At 32.5% G+C, this 17,511-nt stretch overlaps 1 protein-coding gene across 10 annotated transcripts in view; it reads left to right on the top strand.

Annotated features, from left to right (window-relative positions):
- The window catches only part of ADAMTS6 (ADAM metallopeptidase with thrombospondin type 1 motif 6), a 244,972-nt gene that overhangs the window by 140,361 nt on the left and 87,100 nt on the right, over nucleotides 1-17,511 (top strand). For all 10 annotated transcript variants that reach the window (XR_003046702.1, XR_003046701.1, XM_025047793.1 and 7 more), the window contains one exon: nucleotides 8,231-8,338. Coding sequence is in view for 8 of the 10 variants with exons in the window: in XM_025047793.1 (XP_024903561.1) it covers nucleotides 8,231-8,338 (108 nt within the window). In the remaining 2 variants the exon portion in view is untranslated. The remainder of the gene's footprint in view (nucleotides 1-8,230; nucleotides 8,339-17,511) is intronic.

The raw sequence follows: 17,511 nt of genomic DNA, 5'->3' as shown, positions 1-17,511 counted from the left end.
CTGCTCTATCCCTAACATTGAACAGTGCTTGTCTCATGGCGGGTGCTCAATAAATACTTGTTGAATGAATCAACTGATAATTATAATGAGAATGTAAGTGTCATGAGAGCAGGAATTCCACTTGCCTTGTTCATGGCTATTTAATATAGTGAGTAGCACAATGCCTGCCTCATAATAGGAGCTCAGAAAATATTGTTGATTAAATGAGTGAGAAGAATTATCTGGTGAAGAGATAGTGGGGAGAGAATCTTTGTGGAGACCCTGAGCCTATGTATTTGAAGAGCTGAGAGAATGCCAGTGTGGCTGAAGCTTTCAAAGCAAGCACCATATAAATGAGACAGGGAAACAAAAGAAGCCAAATCTGATGACACCTAATAGGCCATGTTACGAATTTTAGGTTTTTATCTTAAGAGTGGTAGGAAACTATTGAAATGCCTATAATGAATAAGACTGAGAGCTTTTTGAAGTGCAGAAGAGCACAGAATTTCCAAAACATCGTGTCACAGGAAACAAATATAATTCTGTAATTTAGGGGAACCATATTGGAAAATTGAATGCTTTTGTAATATAATTCATGTCCTCCTCCCCCCTTTTTCCTTCCCCTCCAAAAACACCCTGCACAAGAAGTTGCAGAATCCCTGTGTAATGTGGTGGAAACAGAACATGCAAGAAGATAATATAATTTTGAAAACTTTAAGACTTCTCATTAATGTTGAATCTTTTCAGGGAAAATGTATTTGTGTCAAAGGCTTTATTTTACTTACAGATTATCAAACTTTAATGTTTTCTCTTCATACCTCAGTTAAGTAACTAATGACAGAATAATTTATAAATGGTTAAGTACACATGTTTGTTCCACACTTTAGGTGATGAGAGATTTTTAAGATCTAATATTAGAAATGAAAGGTCAAAGGGAATTTATGTGTATATATAAAATTAGATTTATTAATTTATAGTAAGAAATATAACCTTAAGTTTATATGTAGTCAACTCAACTAAAATCTGAACATTTTATTACCTACGGAAATCTACCCAATAGGCAAATTTATTATCAAAAGATTGTTTGGAAAGCAAAGAATTAAAATGAGACAGCATAATTATTTTTATTAACATGTTAATTAATAACTATAATAAGAATGTCATCAACCTGTATCTGCCTGCAGCGTAACTCTTTGCAGTCAGAGTAACCTGCTAGAGATAAGATAGTTGAGTTTTCTAGTTATGGTATTTTCCCCATGGAGAGTACTTTGTAAAGACAGACATATTTTGTCTCTCAGACTCTAGTTTTTAATGTTTTCATGCTTACTCCCCTTCGTTTATTATTGAGTCACTGCTAATTAGCTGAGTCAAGTCATTATTGCTTTCTCATTGAGAATCATTCCAGTAGAAAGACTTGATTAGTCTTTTTCAGGGTATTATTAGCTACTTACCCAATTTTCTTTTTAAGAGATGCAGATAACTTGAGAGAGGATAATAGTGAAATACTTAGAAGTACATATAAGGGAAGTTTAAAGAAATTGAGTTGGAGTAGCCTGTAAAATAGACAGTTAAATGTTGGCCTCAAAACCATCTTCAGGCTTTAGGACATTTGTTATAGTTTGATTGCTGGTAACAAATTTCTCTTTCCCTAAGAGCATAAAAAAATACAGTGGCCTTAATTTTTACAGCTGGAAGGTTGAAGATTAGGTAGAAGGAAGAATTTTAAACTATTAAACATTGGAATTTTACACTGAGGGAGATTGCAGAATCACTTTGCTTGAAGCTTTTAAAGCAGTGTAAATATTCTACAGTGTGATGTGATGTGGGCTTAGGGAATAAAAGGCTTAGAATTATTTTAGCATCTCAATATTGTTTTGGAGTCCAAATATGTGTATTTATCAAACATATACTTGACAAGAAGTTGATTTGATTTTTATTTTCCCTTAAATTTCAAGCCAAAATTATAGGTTCATATTCACTTATATCCATAAAGATCAGTAGTTTTTACTCTGGATTTGCTTCTTAGAGCTTTTTTGTTTGTTTAAGCCACTTGATCGTTTTTTAGCCTGTTCAAAATAATGATGATTTAATCTCAATTTCTATATTAACTTTTTATATATATATAACAAAAACATATGTATATACATCTAATTTTCTTCTTCGCCTTTTTAGGATCTCTTGCACTTAAATTACCCACATAACAAAATTAACCTATTTAAAGCTGAAATAAGGGTACATTATTCTCTTTCTTCAGATGGCTACTAAACACCTGGAGCCAGGCCATGGGGTCACCATATGTTGCTTTTCAATTTTCCTTTGTGTGATACAATGATAAGTAACCTTTCTAATCACTGATGCTCCTTCTTGACCTCTTCAGGGCTCTGTTCTCCCTCTTGGACGTCAGGATCCTTTATTGCAAACAGCTGTTGAGAGATGTTACTGATAGGGTAATGAGGACAAAGAGAATGTTTCATATCCAGAGCCAAAGACCCAAGATGGCATAGGGTTTAGGGTTTCCCAAGGGCAGAAACTTTTATGATCTTTACAGTTGTTAAAAATAAAAAATAAAACCTTCTAGCAATAAAGATGCCATTTTCTCTTCATATGCCATTTTGCTTCCTTAATGATACAATAATTATAAAATGGTACTGGACTTTTATGATATCCCTTTTGCCCTTATGTAAACAGCTAATTAAAAAATTTCCAGGCAAATCAAAGAGCTTTTCTTCCTATTTTTTAGTATCACTTAATACCTGTAGTTAAACTTGAAGTGGATGGAAACATTAAAAATTATCATTTCAATTTCTTCTATTATTTTGAAAGGGTCATTCATTCACTGTAAAACAATCAATTATTGTATTCTGATCAAAGGAGCCCTAGTTCACTTCTTTACAGTTATTTTCTAAATATTAGGCAAATTATTTTATTTTAGTTAATTACTTTAAACTTAACTCTATATGTATTTTTATTATGATTTATATTTGCTAATATTTGTATTGTTCTTAATGCTTGAAAACTGTGATTTATCTGAAAAATCAAATACAGTAGAAGCCTGGAAGTTGATATTAAAATTTTAAATAAGTAGGAGTATTTCAAATGTCTTTTCTCTTGGAAGACCATGGAATACTTTGAGAAGTATGTTAACAGTATCTTTTAAAAATCCAAACACAAGTAGTGATGTTACATTTAGAAGTTCCAATTATAATACTAAATAATAATAATATTAATAATGTATACATTGATGCCTAAGCTCATATACTAAGTGAATGTTATGAGTCAGTAATAATAGTATTAACTTGGAGATAACTTTCTTTAAAATACAGGTAAAGGGGAGAAGGGTATTATGAACATTTAGTGAGTTTTTTTTTTAATATTAGAATACAAGTAAACCCTTACTAATCACCCTTAATTGGCCATTGACTTCATTCAATTCTGATACATTTAAGAGAAATAGGAAGGTAGCCTAGTTGTTTGGAGATACCTTGGGCATTGATACTAGACAGAGCTAACTCAAATCTAGTTTTAGTAAAGAATGAAGCAAATTTTTAAATCTTTCTGAATTCAAAGTTTCTCATTTTGTCTAAGAAGATTTTCGTAATGATTAAATGAGATAGAAATATGAATATGCCTACAACAGTACTTGACAGTATCTCCTGAAAAAATGTTAGTTCCTTTCTTTTTTTTCCTACCTACAACATTGCTGCTGAGAGGTCATGAAGTATATGCTAGAGTTTTTCCAGTGATGAGAGATTCAGTTTTATTTAATCACTGTTCAGCTCTTCTTGAAGATACTTTTATACCTTGAAATGAAATCTGTCCCCTCCTAGTTTTTTTTTTTACCTTCTTTTTTCCATTTCTACTGAGAAATAATAGATATATATCACTGTGTAAGTTTAAGGTATACAGTGTGATGATTTGATTTACATATACTCTGAAATGATTACCACAATAGGTTTAGTTCATATCCATCATCTCATATAAATACAATAAAAAGAAAGGAAAAAAATTTCTCCCCGTGATGAGAATTCTTAGGATATATCCACTGGTTGAACTGACTTCAAATTTTTATGCGTATTTTGTCTCAAATCCTTTATATAATTGACTTTTAAAGTCTAGGAAAAGAGTTTCGGTTTCAAAAACAAACAGTAAACAGAATCACTCCTTCAGGTATAAAAATAAAAAATGCTAGATAAGTAAAACTTAACAAATATCATTTATTTAGCTATAACATGTATTTCTGTGATGAGAAGAGACATAGTAAAATTGACAGACTATGGAATGATGCCAGTGTAATGCATAAGTCTTGTTTGTTCATACATGATTATTTCCTTAGTGATTAGTGATGCGAAGCTATCAGACAAGTTTTCTCACAAAGAGAAAATCTATAACATGTTAGAAAGACTCTTAGAAACAATTGAAAGTTCTATAGAAACTTCATTCTTTATTGGAATAGTGAATAGCTTACCGGCTTCATTTCCAAAACACTAAATTATCTATTGAAGTTATGAGGGCAGATGAAAAATCTGTGGATTTTACATCCCTTTATGTTATTTTTTAAGCTCATCGATAAAGAAGCTATACCCTGAATCTAATTTTCAATTTTTATAAAAGTGTTTTTGTTGGCGACAGATACTCTCAAAGACCTACATCTCTAAGAAGGAAGCATCACAAGCCACAGGGTTAAAGCTACCAAGGATCAATGGATTGGGATGAGGAGACAAAAATGCCAGCAGAGATTTAACTGTGCACACATTTAATTAGTACCGTTGATGTTTTGCTTGTTTTCTGACTACAAAGTTACATAGCTTTTAAGTGGTCTGCTCCACTCCTTTTTTTCCCTATTAACCTTGTTTTCTCATAAGTGATTTTTCAGAATGTGGTGTTTTTCACAAAATACATTTATAACCTTTTAGCAGAAAGCTTGTATATATCTGAACCAAAAAAGGGAGGTAGCTATGTGCCAGAACTGAAGAGTTTTAGTTCAAGTGGTAAGCTGGTGAGCTGATGTCGCCCATGTTGGGATAAGAGACATCGTCTTGGGCTTGAGCTAAGAAACTGGAACCGAGACCCTTTTGTAAAATCAGAACTTTGGAAGGATTATCTCTACTGCAAAGAAAGAAGTAAAAAGAAATGGCAAGTAAGCTTGTCTACTCTTTGCTCTGGACAGGGAAAAATAGCTCCTGTGTGAAATTGAAGCCATTAGCTTGTGCTTCACATAAGAACGGAGTAAGACTTTATACAGTCTACAATAAATCGACATGAAAACTGATTCAGTGAAACATTGGAGCTATGATGGAAACAAATGCATGAGCCTACACTTCTACAACTCGAGGCACAGATTGCTCAAAATAATAACAAAATATTCATTGAAATAAGCTTGAATACAAAAGAACAGACAGCATAAGGAAGTAATCCACCATGAATTTAGCAAGCAGAAAGATTAGCAACCCATGAGAAAGAGATATGGAAAATATGAAAAGAGGCTAAGAACAAGAAGGTCCAATATAAGTTGAATAGGCGTTCCAGAAGAAAGAATGAGGAAGAGATATATTAAAAGAAATAATGACTAATAATTTTTAAGAATCAAAGATATGAATTCTCAAAGCACGAATCTCAAGTAGATAAATAAAAAGAACACCTAGATATAGTGGTGAAACTGCACTAGAGAAAGACAAAGAGAACTCTTAAAAGCAACTGGGAAGACTTTATCACAAAGAAACAGCAATTAGACAGACAGATGACTTTATCAGCCCCCATAAAGTTTCCAGATAACAATGAACTTAACACCTTCAAATGCCAAGGTAAGATTAAATATCAGCCTAGAATACTATAGTCAACTAAAATATCATTTTTAAAATGAAGGCAAAATAAATATATTTTCAGACAACTAAGAACAAGAGTTCCTTTGTTAAATTAACTACTAAAGAATGTATATCAAGAAGAAATTGAATTTAAAGGATAGTGCAGGATACAAGAAACAGTTGTTTATTAAAAGCATTGGTAAACATATAGAATAAGCTAAATATATATTGATGATCAAGGTTTGGGCAATGAATAGGTCACAGACTTTTATACTTTTGTGGACAAGGAAAATTCCTCTCCAAAGATTAGCAGTTCAACACAGGGATGTCAACTTTTAATTTTGCCGAGTAAAAACATTTTGTAAAGACTGCCATAAGCAAACACACCCAGCCCCAAAGAATCTTTCAGTCTGTTGTAATGCCTAAAAAGTAAAAATAACACTTCATAAATAAGGGCAGTCCATTAAAATAAAGCATTTAGTTTCATGAAAAACCTAACCACACTGACATCATTCTTTTAATTTTGTCACAGAATATTAAAAACTTTATCATAGAGCAGTACCCATCCATGGCGTTTGGGCTACATGTCTGATTATACCCTACCGCCTCCCTGAACCCCTTCAATTCTAAGTGATGGTGTTATTTTTTTTTTGTAACACTAACATAATGTCTGGTGAATTTAGGTGCTCAACAAATATCCTTGAACGGATGGGAAATAATACTATTTTATTTTACCAGGCAATATTTTAAGACTCTAAATGTTAGTCCTACTGCTTTTTAAATATTAAACTAAAAGAAACATGTACTTATAAACCATATCCTATAGAAAAGGAAGAATAAAATAGTGTAAATAACCTTCTTTTAGAGTAGAAACAGAAGCTTTGAAAGAAAGTAGTCTTTATAATACATTGGATTATAAGAACAGGAAAATTTTATCTTTTTATTACGATTCATGGTACATGTTGTTTTTCTTTTCTAATGTTTAACTCTCTTCTAGCTCAATGGTTCTCCAAATGGTATTTAAAGTAGATAATTTTCCAAAAATATTTAAAAAGTCTAATAGAAATTACTTGTCTCATTCTCTGTCTGGCGGGATAAGGAGAGCATCGTGCAGAAGGGCCCATAGTGATCTCTTCAATTTACTGTTCTCTGTGGGGCATTTCTATTTGTGGGAACGTTTGACTTGATTCAGTATGTTATGCTTTATTTCTGAATTCTGTTAATGTCACATAAGTTCTTTTTAAAAATTTTTTAATCGAGATATATTTGACATGTAATACTATATTAGTTTCAAGTGGACAACATAAATGATTCACTATTTGCCTATAATGTGAAATGATCACCACAGTAAGTGTAATTAACAGTTATTACCAGACATGGTTACAAAATTTTTTTTCTTGTGATATGTGAGATAAGTTCTAATAATTATATTTGAGAGTTTAAAGAGCAGTTGGGAATAATAGCAATATAATTGAATGTTGTATTTAAATTTATCTTTGCATTCCAGATTAATATATGTTTATTGCAAACATGTTTTTACTAAGTGGTTCTATTTTAAATTAAAAACTTGTAATATCAGTAATGATGCTAATTGGTGATGTTATATAAAGAAACACTGAAAATTTTGAGTATTTCTTCAAAATAAGCTTTCTGGGGACTGTTATTTAAAACACCTTACTCAGAGATATGCTGGACAGCTTATTTTAAAATCTGATAGTATGTTAACAAAATGAGGTATTTTATATTGCCAATTTTAGAATAAGTGTTGTAATTCTCCCATACTGAAATAGGATAATGAGAAATCATAATAAATAAGAGAAGACAACTCCATACATCTGAAATATGTCATTGGTGAAAATTATACGTAAATAGCAACCTTTGTTTAAAACCAAATTTTTTTTTCATGAAGATGGGCTGCATTGATGAATTGCAACTAATATTGCTAGGTTATTCTTTAGGCATCTCTGATTTTAGAAATTACTCCTTGCCCATTCCTATGGTCTCTCTTTTTTTCTTCTTAAAATGGCCTTAATTTAAATATTGCAGTAGATCTAGGAAGTCATCTTCCAGGCAACACTAGAGTAACTGGTAAGTGTATGCTATTATATATTCTTGAGAATAATACATAGCAGTTTCCTTTCTACATATTCATTCTTTTCCCCTACTCTTCTTTATTAATGAAATTTCTGCAAATTATTTTAAAAGCATCTTAATATTAAAAACTAAGATATATTTTAGTAAAGTAAGAATTTATAAAGGCAAATGTTTAAATGATTCTGCAAAATGGGTAAGCTACTTTCCATAAGAACCTCTTCCAAAATCCACATCTTTGATGCTTCAATACCAGCAAGAAACAAATAATGCTGAGTGACTGTGGGTGTATTTTATGGAAGAGTGGACATGATTTTAGTCTTTACCTCTGATCAACTTGCTTTTGCCTTCTTTCCTAGGAAGTGTGTAGAGAGCTCTGGTGTCTCAGCAAAAGCAACCGTTGTGTCACCAACAGTATTCCTGCAGCTGAAGGAACACTCTGTCAAACTGGGAATATTGAGAAGGGGGTAAGCTCAAATGATTTATTAGCTATTTGATAATTTTCTGGAGTTGATATTCAACTACTAGGAAATCATGCATACTAATTAAAATGTACTTGAGAAAATACTAAATTCCTAGTTTAATAAGTTATTATTATATCTTGATATCTGCAAATGTACCTTGTTTAGGAAATTACAATGACTATTTTCTGGGTCAATTTTACCTTTCTGTACATATATGTGTGAGTTATAGTTGTAACAGAAAATTCTAACGATAATCTTACATAATATAGTCTGCTTAGTTATCTGTTTGGTTTTTTTTTTCTGATAAATAATTCCCAGGAAAATGATGTGATCTCAAATTCTCTTATAACTATAGTCTAACTATAGTCACTTTTAAGTTGTAGTTTGAGAGAAAGGATAATAGTGGAAGAATAATTAAGCAATTTATTGAGCATAGAAAATGGTGCTAAATAATTTTAGTTTCATCAGTCTAGTTTTCAAAAATATTATTATTAAAAATTGTTGAATCAAATAGGAACCATTTATGCTATTTTTGAAGTTCTTTAGGAATTGCACTATATGTAAATTCTAGAATTTATTACTATGGACTGAATTTATAATAGTAACTACTACTGTCATCTGTTCTCAGTTCTGACTTCTTCCTTGTTAGTTGGGCTAGTTTCAACAAAGATTACACTGAATTTCAACTTGCAATCTGATGTTTAAATAAAAAGAATGAAAGCTTTTGGGCAGCTGTCACGGTTTATTAATCCTTGCTGACGGCTTCATTCAGGACCCATGACCTAGTGCCCATGTTGATGGCTTTTCCATGCTGAGTTTGGAAATGTTGGTAAATTATGCTAAATGTATGAATTGATAGGGTCATTTTTAAAGGATTAACAGTCTTTTTTGAGGCTAAATAAGTAGCCAATAAAAATACAGAGATCTTTGCATACTACCAAAAATTCCTTCTTTTTTTTCACAGAAGTAATAGAAAATATTAGGAACCGCATTCTTGAAACAACAGCCTAGGTTTATTTTGGAACCAACAATTCTTGTCAACGACAAGTAGCAATTTAAATCAATCTGTTCTTAGAAGAAATGTACAACCGTAAGGGAGGAAAGTCACAGTGAGAATATGTTTCTTTATTTGCGCTTGATTGGTCATTAGTCTTGTGATCTAGTCCATGGGCAGCAATTTCTATTTGCTTGGAATTATACTATGAATAGGCCTGATGGCTCTTTTTATTTTACTTTATTTTTTAACCTAAAGCATAATTTTTTTTTTTACTTTTAAACACCTCAGAGCCCTCTTAAAATATTCTATAAATTATATAATCGACCCAAATAAGTAAATCATAAGTAGTGGCTATCTGAGAACACATAGTTCAACCCTACCAATCATTTATATAGTAAACACATATTTAATATCATTTGTGCTTAATTACAGGACCCTCAAATGCCATATCTTACAGCTATAAACATATATGTGATAGAGATGACATATTTCTTTAAAATTACAGACAATTTTGAGGGATACTTAGAAGATTCAATAATAATAAAGCTAACAGTATTGAGTTTAAATCTAGATAAACAAATAGAAAGGAAATAAAATTCTTCTAAGCGTATATAAGTATAGACAAGAGAAAATGAACAAAACGAGCAAAAATATATTTAATTTCTGAATATTTGCATTTTTAATTTAGGTTAATGGTTGTCAATGTTTTAATCCATAACCCCTTGCATCTACATCTTCAAATTGTATCTACATAATTCTGATATATACATTTTTTAAAAAATGGAAATTCTCTAAAAGAACCCATTGTCTGCCTCCTTATGCTGTCTTTGGACCCTTGTCAGCTTCTGACATACCTCAACAGAACATCTTGGACTCAGTAAGAAACGATGTAAGAATCTTGTAAGTGTAGCAAAGCTTGTGTACCAAGAAGGCTTTCATGTTCACATTAGAGTTTAGTTTCATAAAGTTAACATGTTGGATTTTACCAAGTAAATTAACCTACAAAAATCTTAGCCATTGTTCTAGAGATATGAAAGGTTAATAGACAGCTTTAGGAATGGCACTAAGAAGTCTTAAAATGAATGAAAGGAAAAGGAAGGAAGGAAGGAAGGAAGGAAGGAAGGAAGGAAGGAATGAGGAAGAAAAGAAGGTGGAAGAAAGGGAGGAAGGGAGGAAGGAAGGAAGGAAGGAAGGAAGGAAGGAAGGAAGGAAGGAAGGAAGGAAGGACGGACGAACGCAAGCAAGCAAACACATCGACACCTAGAAAAAAAAGAACAGCATGCTAAGAGAAGACTCTCAATATATTCTTATTAAACTTGAATTTATGAAGAGACTGTCAAAGAACTAGATCAACTTACATTTTTAAGGAGAAAACAGTACAAAGAACTAGACATGTGAGCTGAATAATTCTTAATTTATTTTTAATTTATTTGTTACTAGCTGTATTTGTCATATTATTTATGAAGTTTTTGTTATTATTGATTTCACTTATTTTTTTTCTTTAAAAGAGAAGTGTGTTTGCTGTTGCCAAATGTAGATTTTCCTCCTAAGGCTATATCTATCTGGAAATTAAACCAGAGCTCAGAATGTTGACTCAAATCAAAACAGCCATGCAAAGAGCTAGTTACTTTGTCAGGTCAGCCTTGTGTGGCCAGTCTGTATTCTCACCACCTAAAAACAGTTGACAATACCAATAACAATTATGATGATAATGAATATTTTAAAAGTACTTACACCATGCCAGGCACATATATGTTCTATTTAATATTGACAGAAATTCTATGAGGTGGGTACTGTTTTAACTCCATTTTAAAGATGAGGAAAGTTAAGACTTGGGAGTCTAAGGTTACACAGCAATTTAATAGCAGAGCTGAGATTCTAGTCCAGGCCTTTCCAATTCTAAAGTTGAGAACTTTGCCCCTCTATCCTGCCTCTGATTTTACTTTATTTTAAGATGGGAAATTTTGCGGAGAAAAAGCAATTTTTTACTGTCACGGGAATAAAGTGAGTCACTGAGCTTGAGATTGGTGGTGACAATATATTTTACTCTTTAATACTAAGTGAATTTTTCACCTATCTACCTGTAACAGTTTATCTCAGGAATCACAGTAAGAAGTCACTGTGGGCAGAGCATTAAGCTAAGAATATACGATTTGTGTTATAATTGGCAAAATAATGAATTTCTACTTTAAAATCGGAAATAATCTATTTCTACATATTTCATAGAGACATCGTGAGGATGGAATGAGATAATATCTCCGTGAGCTTTTTATGGGCTTCCTCTGAGGAAAGGTGCTAATATATATTACTAGAGTATTATTATTACTTTTGATTATTATTTGCCAACCTTAGATGGTGGTGGGCAGAAAACTCTTTGTCGGACTGTCTTAACTGGCAGTAACAAATATCAGAGAGTGTAAGCATTAGTTTTCGTGTCTCAGAAACATGAATGGAATCTGCACGGCTTCTGATCTTAACTCTAAATTTCAAGACTACTCTCATCAGAAGAAACAAGAAAGAACCTCTGTTCTGTATAGCCAGTAGGATGCAACCAAAAGCAGCTCAGAGATTTTTGAATAAATCTTATTTTTAAATGGTCAGGGAAGAAGTATTCCTCAAGTGATAGCATAGGCATATCCAGAGGACTGGATCCACAATGATCTCGTCAAACTCTGGCTGCAAAAGACGTGGGATCCCTGCCCAAGGGCGCAGTTCCACAAATGTTCCATGTAAGTGTGGGAACTGTTCCATGCACATTTAGCAGATGGAGTAAGAAATATGGCCAAAAAATTAAAAACTGATCTTTGCGTGAGTCCTGGGGGGTCTGACATCGCTATTACAGCCGTTGGAGGTTTGCCTGAATAAGCCATTCAAGGATTGAATAAGAACCATATGGTCTGAATGGATGTGCTTAGGGACAGTAGCATTAACCAAAGGAGGAAATATGATGAACCCAGACAGTATGCTGGTTGGTACTGTGTGTCCATGGGTCAAACTCCTACAAATCAATCAATATAACTTGAAGCCAAAAAAAAATTTTAGACATGGCATCAGCAATAACACTTTGGACAGGAATCGGAGGGATGCCATATTTGATGAAATAGTAAACAAAGATTTAGACTGTAAAAACTTTGATCGCAGTGTTAGCATTGTTTCTGAACAGGAGGATATTAAGGATAGTCAAAACTCAGTCTTTGCAAACTCTGATGGTGATCACCATAAAGATTTCAAGTGCTTGGTTTATTGCCAGAAGATTGATTTAATGATTCTACGATACCCAATTAGAGATATAGTCCAGCATTTGTACCTGCATTGATTCCTAATATCTTTGTATGGGAAACATAGGGCTGGATTAGAATAGGATTATTATATGTCCTTCTAAAGCACTGGATATATATAATAGGACATTTGCAGCCTTAGATCTTAGAGTAGAATATAATATGTTTTGACTGGGTCCCAAACTATAAACACAGGACGTAAAGAAAGAATAACTCTTCCAGTTGCTCTAGAAATTTAAATAGTATAGGATGACAAGTTCTGATTTAGAATTTGGGCTGAAATAAGCTTCAGTATTCCTGCACCTGCACAGCGGAAAGATAAGGCTCTTAGTGCTGTGCTCCAACTTTCAGCTTTTCTGACTTGGGAAGAATGTTCTATATTGAATCACCAATATCACTTTCTTTAAAATCTTAGTATTTTCTTAGAAGTCTCTCATTCCAGATGCTGGACCCAGTGCTGGCTATGGTACAAGATCTACCATAATCACATCTTAAAATGACTCTAGTTTAAAAATATGTATATTTTAAATATTTTAAAATAAAAAAAAAACTATTTTAAAAGTATACTTGTCTTGAAAAAAAGTTTTGTGGAATTCTGACAAATTCTTAAGGTTAGATTTTTTGATTTGTAATGTATCTTGCTTGAAAAAAATTCCCTGATATATGGATCATGAAATTCAGTGGTTTAATAGCAAGAGATGTTTAATAATTGTTTCTTAAGAAAACTTGCAAAGCCTCACTGGACTATGTCATCTTTCTAAATAGTTTGAAAAATATACTTGTTTGGTTTAGAAGGGATGTGAAAAGCAAAAATGAACAATCTGAAATTTTATTCTTGGAATGTGATAGTTTCACCTTTTTTTCACCTTTCCGAATCTGGTTAAACACACTTGAATTAGCAAGGAGAAGCCCAGTTTATCCAATTCATCCGAATAATTTGAACCGAAGTAACATGACTGATATTTAGAATACATCACTAGATATAACATTTGAGAATAAAGATTAGAAACTGGTTTTCATCTGAAGATTTAACTCTTCTAGTTTAAGAAGTAAAATTCTTCTATGCCTATGCAAATAGAGCTTTTACAGGTTTGGCAACTTCAGTCCTCCTCTACCCCTCCTTCCCCCCCGCCCCCCAAAAAAGAACGATAAAATTTAGAATGCATAACACTCAAAATTCTTACCTTTACATACTAATAGGATTTATATACTTCAAGTTGCTTTATTTGTATAATGTAATTATATTACTTACGACTTACATTAAAATCAGTATATATTGATTCATGTAATTATCTAGAAAATTAGCTCCAATAACTTGTTCCACATGAAGTCCCCTATGGATTTCTTAAAGCGTTTATTGTTAAGTTTCTTCTCTTAAAATCAAGTGCTGTATCAATATACTTACCACTACCAGAGGAGGGAAGTAGCAAGAATTCCAAAGAGATCCTTTCCTATAATATAAGGAGGTGGGGGGAAGCTAAGCAAAACACAAAAGAATATTTTGCCAGAGATCAAAATCAAACAAGTCCTTTGATAGATTTTTAACTTCTTTAAAGGTATGTCTGCATAAAAATAATTTCTAAAGTTGTCCTAATCCAAACCATATTGGAAATCAAAAACTAAAGTTAGTCTCCATTTTATATTTAGGGAAATTAAAGAAAAGAAACAAATCACCTGCCTTGGACCAAAGATACTGTTAGAATGAGAACTCTGGTTTGTAACTCAGACTGAAGTTGTCCCTACACAAACTGAAGTTGTTAACTTGTTAACTAGTTAACTAATTTGTTAACTAGTTGTTAAACTAGACACTGCTAGGTGCATACTTATATTATTATTATGAATTCTTTATTTTTTGCCCATTAATCTTTATTACTTAACTTTCCTACATAATTGTCTATTATGTTTTAACTCCATGGAATAGATATGATCAATACCATGAATTTATGCAGTAAAAGGTTCTAGCAAACCAGTTACAAAATACTACTTCCATGTCGATATTAAATAATGATGAGAACTGAGCAACAATTTACAAGCTGAATATTGTATTTATCTTTCGCCCTAAGAGTAAGTTTTAAAAGGAAAACGAGAATTTATGTGCCTTCTTTCCCTGTCCTATATTTTGTTAGCCTCCAGGAAATCTGTATAACAATATCATCAAATACTTTGGAACCTGTATTTTTCAGTATTCTTATGGTCTTCACAATTCCTTTGTCCCCTGAAAAATTCAAAAGATGAAAGTTTTTTCTCTACCAATTATTAGTACTCAAGAAGGTCTGAAACAACATGTGGAGGTACACTTGTAGCTAAGTGGATTTTTCTTTTACTCTCTAGTGTTTTTTTATATTTTATGTAGTAGAACAGTTCAGTAAAGTATGTTAGAGTATTTTTTAATGTCTTCATATATATAATTCTACATGTCCAATTGGCTTTTTCCCCACTGAGTTTTGTGTATTTTTAGACAGATAATGCCTTTTATGCCAGTTCAGTGACCCTGGGCAAGTCAACCTTCTGTAAGCTCTGGTTTCCTCATCTGAAAAATGAAGTGTTTAGACCATGTAAAACTAAAGTCCCTTTGAGCTTTAGGTGCAGCTCTGTGACTTTATAAAACGTGAAATCAAGCTTTAATGTTATTTGAAATCAATAACGCTAAATTTCCAACTTGAAAAATTAGGCAAATTTTAAGATTTGGAATTTTTTAAAAGTGTTGTCATTAATTGAAATCATAGGGGAAAACATAAGTAATTGCTGGCCAAAACTATATTACTTGGTCATTCTCACAGGAAAATAGATACAGTCATAAATATTCTGAATATAGTTATTCAGGCATAAAACACATAGCCACTTCTAATAACAAAAATGTAAAACTGGAGATTATTTGGCCCAATGTTGTGACTTTTATGTAGGTGAAAGTCTACCATAATTGATATATCATGTACAAAAGGTTGGTCTTCAAGATCAATTAGGTAAGTCATAAGCTGACAGCTGGAACATTCTCTCCCTCTCAAGTGTACATTATCAGCAGCCCTACTCCCAGAGTTAGTACTGTATTATCAGTTCAGCCAACTATCTCTGCTTTATAATTTTGGACAGATGATTATTTTTGCATGGTAATTTTCATTATCAAAACTCATAATCTTTCTTAATGTCCCATTTTAATATTTATTAAGTTAAGAGTCAGAATATTCTGCTTTATAGCCAACCAAATTTTGACTTCCTCTTGCCTTATTTTTTACGTACAAATGATAATTGCTCAGCACTTATCTAAAAAATCTTTAATTCTGTTACAACTACTAAAATATTCACTTGAGTGCCAACTACCAGGAAAACAAAGGTGAATTTGACTTTCTTTACCCTCCAGTATTTCCATTTTCTTACTGACATGTAGCAAACAAAACAGAACACAGAATTCTAAAATTTAACTAATGTATTCATGCATTCAATAAATTTTTATTGCTTATCTACTGCTAGGCACTGTTCTAGATATTTGGTATTTCCAATGATAAAAATGTGCAGATCCGCTCTGTCCAACATAGTAGCCAGTAGCTACATGTGACTATGAAGCCCTAGCAGTGTGGCTAGTGGGTGTGAGGAACCAAATTTTTAATATTAATTAATTTAAATTCAAATAGCCACATGTTGCTTTCAAGGCTTTTACATACTAACAAAAGGAGACAAACAATGAAGGAATTTGAAAAATAAACTAAACAGGGCAATTTAAAGTAGTGTGAACTAAAACAGGAGAATGTAATCACTGGGAAATCCTGGAGTAAGGGGAAAGGAGGGCAGGAAGGGGTGGGGAGATGTACTACTTCAGATGAGTGTGGTCAAGGAAAGACCCCTCTCAAGTGAAGCGACACTTGACCTGAGACTGAATGACGAGAAGACAACAATATAAGGAATTGTGAGAAGAGTGTTTTCAGAAGGACCAGCAAATGCCATGTGCCCTATAGAAGGAACAAGCTTAGTTTATTGAGGAAAAGAAAGATCAGTGTGTCTGGAGCAATCCATGAAAGATAGAGAGAGTAAGGCTGGAGCAGGAGGCAGGGGCTAGGCCACTGTTGATCAGAGTTAAGAGCAGTAGGAAACTACCGCAATCTTTTAAGCAAAAATGAGACATGACGTGATAATATGTTTTTAAAAGATCTTTCTGAATGCTTACTGGAGAATAGGTTGATTATAGGTAGAAAAAAGTGGAGGCAGGTAACAAGGTAAGAAGCTCATCCGTTTGCCAGTTTGGTATAGGGTGGTAGAAGTGAAAAAGGTGAACATTGAAAAAATTCGGGATATATAGAATTAGTATCATAAACTGATTACTTTTACTTTTTAAGCACCAGATATCATAATCCCTTTACATTTTAATATAAAGTTGAATTTTTATTTAATAATGTAACATTGCTGACAATTATTCAGCTCTAGTAATGTTGCCTGTTGTTATTCATATAAGCAAATGACTTTCATAGCATCAGTATGGTTTGTCAGCATTTGATGATCATTCACAAAAATGCACCAATAAAAGCATAGAAATGCTCGGTCTAAAAAAAAAAGGCTTTCTTTTTTACCATATTCTGCAAGTAAGATTTATCATGTTAGAGTTATGAGCTGATTATTTGATGTCTGCGTCTCGATAAATTATTTCTGGCTTTCTACTTATGTGCAGTATGTGTGGTTTATTGCAGCGAGTAAAGCTGAGAGGAATTCCAGTACACATGTTCATGCAGGCGCTATACACATGGCTAGTCAGTGTATATAAGGGTTTTTTTGTACCCGATCCCTAGTGTCTTGGCATTACTTTTATTATGTCTGCAGTACTCATGTAGATGAAATGCCACAACACATTCTTTTACTATTGTAGCCTCAATCAGACTTTTTTTTTTTTTTTTTAAACAAACATCATTAAACTC

Source organism: Pteropus alecto, unplaced genomic scaffold (genome assembly GCF_000325575.1).
Source record: "Pteropus alecto unplaced genomic scaffold, ASM32557v1 scaffold20, whole genome shotgun sequence".
NCBI classification, from domain to species: domain Eukaryota; kingdom Metazoa; phylum Chordata; class Mammalia; order Chiroptera; family Pteropodidae; genus Pteropus; species Pteropus alecto.
The sequence above is the reverse complement of the archived record's forward strand: the minus strand, read 5'-3'. Positions and strand labels throughout refer to the sequence as shown.